This window comes from Podarcis melisellensis, assembly GCF_964234715.1.
Source record: "Podarcis melisellensis genome assembly, chromosome: 16".
Lineage (NCBI taxonomy): Eukaryota > Metazoa > Chordata > Lepidosauria > Squamata > Lacertidae > Podarcis > Podarcis melisellensis.
In genome coordinates this window covers 28,002,886-28,012,882 of record NC_138533.1, presented here as the reverse complement: position 1 = coordinate 28,012,882, position 9,997 = coordinate 28,002,886, and the positions used below count along the sequence as shown (strand labels likewise).

The 9,997-nt window shown below is 47.3% G+C and overlaps 1 protein-coding gene and 1 pseudogene across 2 annotated transcripts; both read right to left on the bottom strand.

Moving 5' to 3' along the window:
* Positions 1–213: 213 nt before the first annotated feature.
* LOC309359570 (testis-specific serine/threonine-protein kinase 1 pseudogene) lies at positions 214–2,172 on the bottom strand (annotated as a pseudogene). Its single transcript has one exon. The product of its transcript is annotated as a testis-specific serine/threonine-protein kinase 1 pseudogene (transcript).
* Positions 2,173–8,179: 6,007 nt separating this feature from the next.
* Positions 8,180–9,219, bottom strand: LOC309359190 (testis-specific serine/threonine-protein kinase 1-like). Its single transcript, XM_081892663.1, has one exon. The coding sequence runs from the start codon at positions 9,096–9,098 to the stop codon at positions 8,259–8,261; it is 840 nt and encodes a 279-aa protein (XP_081748789.1). The 5' UTR covers positions 9,099–9,219; the 3' UTR covers positions 8,180–8,258.
* Positions 9,220–9,997: the final 778 nt, after the last annotated feature.

The window sequence follows — 9,997 nt, the reverse complement described above, 5'->3', positions numbered from 1 at the left end:
TGCCCCTGGTCCCTCCAGATAACAGGCATGTGCAACAGGATTTTATCTTGCGTTCCTGCCCATCAGATGATGTCACACGAGCCGCATCCACTGAGAAGCAGGTGGGCATGGTTTAGGGAAAACTGGCCGGAAGCCAGTCGAAATCACCCCTGATTTAGCTGAAACTCCTGCACATGCTAAGTAAGGAATCCATTTAAAAACAAAACACAGGGAGAGAGTTTAAGATTATAGTTTTACTGGATCTGGATTTTCTATAACCTTAATTTCACTGGGACTGATTTCTTACGCGGAACTTTACGTGTGTGTACCTTCCGTGGCAGAAGTTGCCATCACAGACACAGACAGTTCAAAGGTTTTGCAGCTGGTCGTCATTGCAGAAAAAACTGACTGGTGCTACAGCAGGCGGGTCTCTTTGGAGCTATATTTTAGATCTCACGAGTAGCCGGTACCAACCTGGAAGGTGTATCGGGCCAAGACTCATCAGGACATGGCAAAAGTCACATCTACGCCACCCATTTTGAAAACACTCTTAGGCCACTTTTACCGTCATGGCTCCTCTCCACCCCAAAGGATCCTGGGAACTGTTGTTGGATAAGGGTGCTGACCTCACGGAGCTAACCCCCCTGGCATCCTTAGCAAATGACAGTTACTAGGATCCTCCATGACTGTTGAAGTGGTATAAGAGCGCTTTAAGCTGCATGGTGCGGTTGTTTACAGAGGATTAAAAAAGGGTGAGAAAAATCTATTTCCTCTCCATTGAACATTGCGCATCTTGCAAATGTCGAGAGGTGCAGATGTTGTTGGCTCCTGTGGCCAACAACAATCTGAAAGGACTCGATGTTGACCAAAAGAAAAGAAAGGAAAATGCCTCCACAATTGTTTTTATCTCTTTCCAAAAAAAGTTTTCAGGACGTAGTCTTTAAAGAGGTCTCTGGAACTGGCGGTGCTACAGAAACCCACTGTCCTATTCGCCTCTGCTTGTCGCGAGGCCGCTCGATTTTTCAAAGACAAGTCCTTTGCATCTTGTCAGAGAGGACATCCAAGTCTGCATGCCTTTCTTCCTGGAGAATTTGCTCGTTGTCCGAAGGCTCCGGCCCCGACGACTCCTTCCCGAACATGGCCCTTATCTGATTATGATGGTGGGAGCATTCCCCCGACTTCATGAGCGTGGTGTCCGAAGCGGATCTCTGGTCCTGCATCCACACATGCATTAAAACCTCGTCGATGCAGAGTCGGCGGGAGACGTCGGGTTGGAGCATGCGGTAAATGAGATCTTTGCATTCGACCGACAGCACTTTGGACCGGGGGAAGTGTACCCGGTGTTCCTTCTGTAGCTTGAGCATTTTCTTAATGTTCGAGTCATCGTAAGGCATCGAGCCACACACCATGATGAACAGGACCACCCCCAAGCTCCATATGTCGTAAACCTTCGGCTGGTAAGGGATGCCTTGCAGCACTTCCGGGGCCGCGTAGGCCGCCGAACCGCAGAAAGTCTTGCTGAGGACCACCCTGCCATCTTCGTCGCGGGCAACTCTCTTGGAAAAGCCAAAGTCCGTCAGTTTGATGTTGAATTCTTTGTCCAGAAGAAGGTTCTCGCATTTCAAGTCCCGGTGGACAATGTCCAGCTCGTGGCAGTACTTGATGGCACTGGCGAGCTGGTAGAACATCTTGCGGGCAACGTCTTCAGGAATGGCTCCTCTCTTCTTGATGAATTCCAGCAAGTCTCCTTGGACGCCCAGTTCCGTCACGATGTAGACTTTGCCGTCAGAGGTCTCAAAGATCTCGTAGGTCTTGATGATAGCGGGGTGCTTCACCCTGGCCAGCATCTCTATCTCTCTGGGGAGGAACCTCTCCAAGAAGTCCCGAGGAGCCTTCCTCTTGTCGATGATCTTGACGGCCACGTTGCACTTCAGCCGATCCGAGTAGGCCGATTTCACCTTGGCGTAAGACCCTTCTCCGAGGTTGATCCCCATGATGTAGCCTCTCTTTTTAAGAACTTCAGCATCATCCATAGTCCTGGAGGCAGACCCTAAGCAATATGTTCAAGTTGGCTGAGCATCCCGGATCCTGCCCCCCTCCGATTCACGCACATTCCAGGATGGTCTTCTGAAATGGCCTTGGGCTCCCCTTCCTGGGATGTTGCAGGAGAACCCTCAACATTCTTTTGTGATGTCACAATGGCTTGTGTCAGAGCTAAGTCATTCGGGACGCCAAGGTTCAGGTAACATTCCCGCATGTCATCTGAAAGTACGGGCTTATTGTCTATTTATTTATTTCCTTATTTGATGTCTTCATATCCCACCTTTCTCCCAGACTGAAATTCACAGCAGCTTGCAACTTTAAAAACATCAATATATAAAATCCTAAGCCATAAAAATAAACTCACCCACCCCAAATAGAATACATTTAGAACCGGCAATTAAAGTGCTGTTTGCCTAGACAGGGAATTCCACAATATGGGGGCAGCTACAGAAAAGACTCTTGTCTCTTGTCACGAGCAACTGTGCTTCTGAGGTGCTTACCTGACCATCTCAACACCCAGGCAGGCTTATATTATTATGTATTGTAGACAGGAGGGAGAGCAAAGCTCCATGCTACATTTTCCCTACAAAACTATAAATCTGGATGAGTCAAGTAAAACTAGGGCACATTCTTCTTCCAAAGGGAATGCTGGGAATTGTAACCCTGGGAGGGGAATGGTGTGTGTGTGTGTGTGTGTCTTAACAATTCTCAGCATCCTGAACAAAAGGCAGGGCCCAGAATTCCTTGCAGGAAACTGTGGATGTTTAAAGCGGTATGATACCACTTTAAATGTATAGTGCAGATGGGGCCTGGGACTAACACTGGATCTACTAAATATTTATTTGGGAGAGTGGTTGGTCTGTCTGTCTGTCCACCTGTTTATTGGTTGTCTATCTGCCTCTTGAGAAATCATCACTAAACTTGGCACAAGGGGTCCTGAGGTGGTGGCAGCAGTTAGCAGTGGCATTTGGATGTCGGGTGCCATCTTGAATCAAGATGGTGGACCAAAATATGACTGTTAAGTGACTTGGCCCTTTTTGGCGTAGATTTGGCTGCCTCTCGGGATATCATTACCAAACCTGGCATGTGGGTTCCCAAACGGCAGGGGGAATGTGGTGTTTGCCTACACTTGGATTCCGGGCGCCATTTTGATTCAAGACGGTGGGCCAAAATGTGACTTTGCCCATTATTTGGTGTGATGGGTTCACACACACACAAATTACATTATCCATTAAAAAAAAAAAACATTTTTGGTTTCTACAAATTCCTGGGCACTCCCAGCTAGTTCTTAATTAGGGCAGAGCTATGGGATGCGGGTGGCGCTGTGGGTTAAACCACAGAGCCTAGGACTTGCCAATCAAGGTCAGCGGTTCGGATCCCTGTGACGGGGCGAGCTCCCGTTGCTCGGTCCCTGCTCCTGCCAACCTAGCAGTTTGAAAGCATGTCAAAGTGTGAGTAGATAAATAGGTACCGCTCTGGTGGGAAGGTAAACAGTGTTTCCGTGCGCTGCTCTGGTTTGCCAGAAGCGGCTTATTCATGCTGGCCACATGACCCGGAAGCTGTACGCCGGCTCCCTCGGCCAGTAAAGCGAGATGAGCGCCGCAACTCCAGAGTCGGTCATGACTGGACCTAATGGTCAGGGGTCCCTTTACCTTTTTATGGGTCGCAAATAACATGGGATTGATGTCAAGGCTGATAGCCCCACATCACACTGCTGACTAACTTCCTCCTTGTCAACCCGGCCCACTCATGATACACAAAAACTTTTGAAGAAATGGAATACAATAAAGGACACACACTTAGAAACAACAGCCCTCCCTTCCCCTGTCTTCAGGTACCCTTGAATCAAGGAGAACACGGTCAATGTTACGTGCCTTGCCTACAGATGATGTGCTGCGTCTCTCCAATGGTGTCACTGCACCTTGGTAAAACATCAAAGCTTTGATAAACAAGGAAGTTTGGAGGCAATTCTTATTAATAAGAGCCACTATTCCATTCATCGCAAAAGGCTCTTGGGAGATGATTCCTTTGAAGAAAAAAACCCACCCGCCTTACTTGAAGAGGAGGACTGTTCTGCCTCTGAAGGATGGCGCCAGATCTTTCCCGCCAAAGGTGACATTTCTTCTCCATTAAGTTTTGGGAAGATCTTTCAGAAGAACCTTGAATCAAACTGAGAGCTGTACTGAAACCCACTCTCTTGTTTTATTTTTTTAGATTTTAAACATCTTTACTGAACCTTCAAAAAGGACATCATTATATGTGCACTAAATGTGGTGAGACATAAATAAAAGAGAAAGAAAAAGAGAAACAGAACCCGTGTAGAAGGGAAAATAAAGAGGGGAGGAGGGGACCCCAAAACTGTATCCTTTACAAGGTTGTTAGTGTACTTCACCAGATCTTAACCTATTACAGTATTTGTAAGAATGGATTCCAAATATCATTGAATTTGTCCAAGGTAAATCTGCTTTTATATGCAAGTTGTTCATATCTTGCAAGTTTGTATAAGTCTTCAATCCAGTCGTAGAAGGGAGCCACATTTTTATTTTTCCGATTCATCAGGATCAGGCTTTTTCCTGTGGTAAGGGCACAGAGAGTCCACTCGTACTGTCCTTTTGTAAGGTTCTATATGCTGGGTATATAATTCAAGAGGACATTTTGCTCTGTAAATATAAGGTTGTTCTCTGTTTACACACACACACACACACACACACACACACGACATAATAAATAATAAGCTGACGCGGGTGGCGCTGTGGGTTAAACCACAGAGCATAGGGCTTGCCGATCAGAAAGTCGGCGGTTTGAATCCCCGTGACGGGGTGAGCTCCCGTTGCTCGGTCCCTGCTCCTGCCAACCTAGCAATTCGAAAGTACGTCAAAGTGTGAGTAGATAAATAGGTACTGCTCCGGCGGGAAGGTAAACGGTGTTTCCATGCGCTGCTCTAGTTCTCCAGAAGCGGCTTAGTCATGCTGGCCACATGACCCGGAAGCTGTACGCTGGCCCCCTCAGCCAATAAAGAAAGATGAGTGCCGCAACCCCAGAGTCGGCCACGACTGGACCTAATGGTCAGGAGTCCCTTTACCTATATGCTGGGTATATAATTCAAGAGGACATTTTGCTCTGTAAATGTAAGGTTGTTCTCTGTTTACACACACACACACACACTGTAATAAAATGAGTCCTGGGCTGTCAAAAAAAGGAACAAGTACTGTAGCGTGAGAGGAGGAGTGTGGAATAGTGGTTAGGGCATTAAGAGACACACTTCCCCTTTTCAAGCCCCCACCCAAAGCTATGTGTGGGACAAAGTGACTTTGGAACGGCCAATGTCTCTGAACCCAACGGCAGAAAAGGGAGTGAGGTAAACAAACATGCTTTTTAGTTCCCAGGTGTTTCTTGACAACCTAGCAAGGTGATTTCTGCATTTCAGGGCTTGGCCTTGGTGATATTTGGCAGACCCCTTCCATCTCTAATTCTACAAAGGCCATATCTATTTATTCTTCCACTGTATCTTTGTACCTCTGCTGTTTCATTTTGCTGTTTTATGTTCTTAAAAGGTAGAGGTAAAGCACCCCTGACAGTTAAGTCCAGTCGCGAACGACTCTGGGGTTGCGGCACTCATCTCGCTTTACTGGCTTTTGGGTCATATAGCCAGCTTCTGACTAAGCCACTTCTGGCGACACCAGAGCAGCGCGCGGAAATGCCGTGTTCTTAGGATACGTTTAATGATTTCATAACGTGTGATTCAGCCCTAAGCCTCTGTGCCTGGCCCCTTGGAACTCTCCCCAGGTGACACTCCTCTCTCCAGGACGCAAGCCCTCACCGCCACTGCTTAAAACACCCAGGTGAGTTTGCCCACCTGGAAAAGTGCCCTTGAACTCTGATCACAGTCCTTGGTCTGCTGGATGGAGGACAGAGAGGGGTTTGTGGAGAAACTTGCCTACAGTACGAATGGGGGGTGTGAGGGGATGCCTCCACTGTTTTTGCCTGAGACTCTGAAGAGCAGCTGCCAGCCAGAGCAGACAATATAGGGCTAGGTAGGCAAAGTACCTGACCTTTGATAAGGCAACTGTCTATGTGTGGTATGTAGCTTGGACTACTGCAATGCGCTCTACTTTTGAAGGTGACCCGGAAACTGCAAGTAATCCAGAATGCGGTAGCTAGACTGGTGACGGGGACTGACCGCCGAGACCATATAACACAGGACCTACAGTGGCTCCCAGTACGTTTCCAAGCACAATTCAAAGTGTTGGTGCTGACCTTTAAAGCCCTAAACGGCCCAGTATACCTGAAGGAGCGTCTTCACCCTCATTGTTCAGCCCGGACACTGAGGTCCAGCTCCGAATGCCTTCTGGCAGTTTCCTCACTGTGAGAAGTGAGGTTAGAGGGGACCAGGCAGAGCGCCTTCTCTGTAGTGGTGCCCGCCCTGTGGAACACCCTCCCGTCAGATGTCAAGGAAATAAACAACTACCTGAATTTTAGAAGACATCTGAAGGCAGCCCTGTATTGGGAAGTTTTTAATGTTGGATGTTTTGTTGTATTTTTAATATTCTGTTGGAAGCCACCCAGAGTGGCTGGGGAAACCCAGCCAGATATTATTATTATTATTATTATTATTATTATTATTATTATTATTATTATTATTATTATTATTTTATGTGTTATGTACCTGGAAACTGCTGTTCCCAATATACTTGTTCCTTGTCTCCTGGCTAAGCATGAGGCAGCTGTCTCTCAAGGTCTATAGTAGAGGTAGGGAAGCTTTCTCAACCCAAGGGCCATGTTCCCTTCTGCGAAACCTTCTGAGAGCCACAACATTCCAGTGACGGGCAGGGCCAGAGGGACAAGTGGGTGGAGCAACAAATGCACATTTTTTGCTACTGTCGTCTCACTGTTGCCCTTCTATTACAAGGCAAGGAGGAAGATAGGGACCAAACTAGACGGAGTTGGCTTTGATGCCCCCTACTGCTGACCTCCCTGCCTGCTGCCCCACATGTCCCAATGGGCACCAGCCACCACTAAATGGGTTTACTTATTTAACTAACATTTATATACTGCTTGATTGTAATTCGCTGGCCTTTGACACTTAAGATGCATATTTTCCATCCTATTTTTGTGATTGCATTATTTTTTTTGCAACAATAAGTTTTAAAGTTGCATTTTAAATGGTGGAATCCTGCCCCAGGCTCTTAGGATGAACGGCAGGTAATAAATTTTATTGTTACCCAAATCTGATCGCAATAAGATGAATTTGAACATTCAAATTAACAGAATAGGGCCAGCTAAAAATTATGGTAGTAGAAAGTTTAAAAAGGATGACCTTTGGGCATATAATATCTCACAACCGTTCAGACCAGATGGTCTGAAAGGACTAGAATAGTTTAATCCACAGCCCATCTACCTGGCTGCAATTGGTGGAGGGAAGGGGGAAGTGGAAAGTCCCCTCTCCTTTTCCAGAGCTGCTTCCATTGGCTCTGCTGGAAACAGCTGCATCATATGAAAGCAGCAAACCCCCCTCCGTTAGCTTCGCTGGAACCCACTGCTATTAATTCTTACCCTCCATTCTACCCGATCAATAGCTTAACTTCATTCTGTAACTGTTATGTACTGAGTTGAATAGGATCCAATATGCAGCAGTCTGATTGGTCCTAGAACAATAGGGTCCAGAATGCAGCAGTCAGATTGGTCCTAGAACAATGCTGCAGTATGATTGGTCCGCAGGAGCCACCCAATCCAGCTCCAGATGGAATTGAATCCACAACCTGATTGGCCTACAGGAGAATTCCGGAATTAGCCAATCACATGCAGCCCATTGTGTAAATAATGTATATAAAGCAGATACTTTGGGGGAACTATCATTCCTCCTCCTCACCACTATGAGCTGAATAAAGAGCATGATATCCACTCTTGACTCCGAGTATATTTCAGTAACGCTAATGAAAGAGTTGGTAGCTCATTTTTCTTCTACCCTCCCCATTCCCCTTTCCTTTGAAGCCTTATATCTTAGTACGCCAGCTGTTGTTTCCGGTGTGCTTTAGGAGAAAGCTGCTATAAGCAGAAATGTAAATAATGAAAACCTAAGTAGGAATGCACAAAGTAAACAAACAAACAACCATGTAAATAATATCCTGATCTCATAAGGAGAGCAGTGCAGTGGAGCTTACGGAAAAGGAATTCACATTTACTGTACTCTGCAAAAGCAAGATCGTTCATGTTTCCCCTTTACCAGCTAGCTACTCTTACAAGATGCGGGCCTTCAGGCGCTTCCCTTGCACCCAGGGGTGGTTCAAAACATCTTCGATCCGTAGTCGGTGGGAAACGTCGGGCTGCAGCATGCGGAAAATAAGGTCTTTGCATTCCATGCTCAGGGAATCTGGGAAGAGCACTCTGTGTTCCTTCTGCAGTCGTAGCATCCTCTTGACGTTGGAGTCATCATAGGGCATGTACCCAGAGACCATGACATACAGGATGACGCCCAAGCTCCACATGTCATAAATTTTGGGGTGGTAAGGGATACCTTGGATGACCTCAGGAGCGGCATAAGCTGCCGAGCCACAGAAAGTCTGGCTGGGGATGATTTTCCCGCTCCCGTCCCGGAAGCACCGCTTGGAAAACCCAAAATCCGACAGCTTGACATTCATCTCTTTGTCCAGGAGGACGTTGTCGCATTTCAGGTCCCTGTGGACCACATCTAAATCGTGGCAATATTTGACTGCGCAGCACAGCTGGCGGAACATCCGGCAGGCAACTTCCTCTGGCAGACCATGGTTGCTTTTGATGAACTCCAAGAGGTCTCCCTGCACACAGAGCTCCATCACGATGTAAACCTTGCCGGACGTCTCAAAGATCTCGTAGATTTTGACGATGGAGCAGTGGTTCACCATCGACAAGATATCCAACTCCCGGGGGAGGAATTTTTCCAGGAACTCGTTTGGGACTTTCCTCCGGTCTGTGATTTTCACGGCCACGTTGAATTTCAGGCGCTCCGAGTAGGCGGATTTCACTTTGGCAAAGGAACTCTCGCCCAGAGTATGCCCCAAAATATAACCTTTCTTCTTCAGCACAGCTGCATCATCCATGACGCAAAGGGTGGGAACACCCACCTCCCATCTGAGTGTAATTTAGTGGGGCATTCCTTCCGGCTGTGTGGTGGTCATCATTGGGGTGGGAGATTGGAGATACTGCCTGGTTTTTCAAGCACTGTTTTGAATACCTGATGTCATCAGCTGAGGTCATAAGGAGCATGAACATGTGATTCAGGGGCTTAAATGAAAATTGTACACTATCGTTGCCCATTGACATCCCCGAACAATCGCAGCTAATTCCATGGGGCAGAATGTGCCTGCTAGATCCGACCAAAGGCCCATCTAGGACAGCATCCTATCTCCCATAGTGACCAACCGGATGCCTTTTGGAAGCCCAGAAACAGCTCACCATAACTCTGGATAATAAGCATGTAAGAATTCCAATGCTGACCTGTATTCGTCACAATCTGCATTGTATTCATTCTGCTGCAGTTTGATTTCCACCAAATACTATGTGTCTCATCTCACTAAAGGTAAAGGTACAGCTGCCCGTACGGGCCAGTCTTGACAGACTCTAGGGTTGTGCGCTCATCTCAGTCTAGAGGCCGGGAGCCAGCGCTGTCCGCAGACACTTCCGGGTCACGTGGCCAGCGTGATGAAGCTGCTCTGGCGAACCGGCACCAGAGCAGCACACGGAAATGCCGTTTACCTTCCCGCTATAAAGCGGTACCTATTTATCTACTTGCACTTAAGGGTGCTTTCGAACTGCTAGGTGGGCAGGAGCTGGGACCGAACGACGGGAGTTCACCCCGCCGCGGGGATTCGAACTGCCGACCATACGATCGGCAAGTCCTAGGCGCTGAGGTTTTACCCACGGCGCCACCCGCGTCCCACCGTCTCATCTCACTACCTGCTATTTAATATAATGGATGCTATGAACATTGATTTTAATG

Bases quoted from the DNA above. Each gene is read 5' to 3' on its own strand.
- LOC309359190 (XM_081892663.1), bottom strand. From the start codon at position 9,098: ATGGATGATGCAGCTGTGCTGAAGAAGAAAGGTTATATTTTGGGGCAT.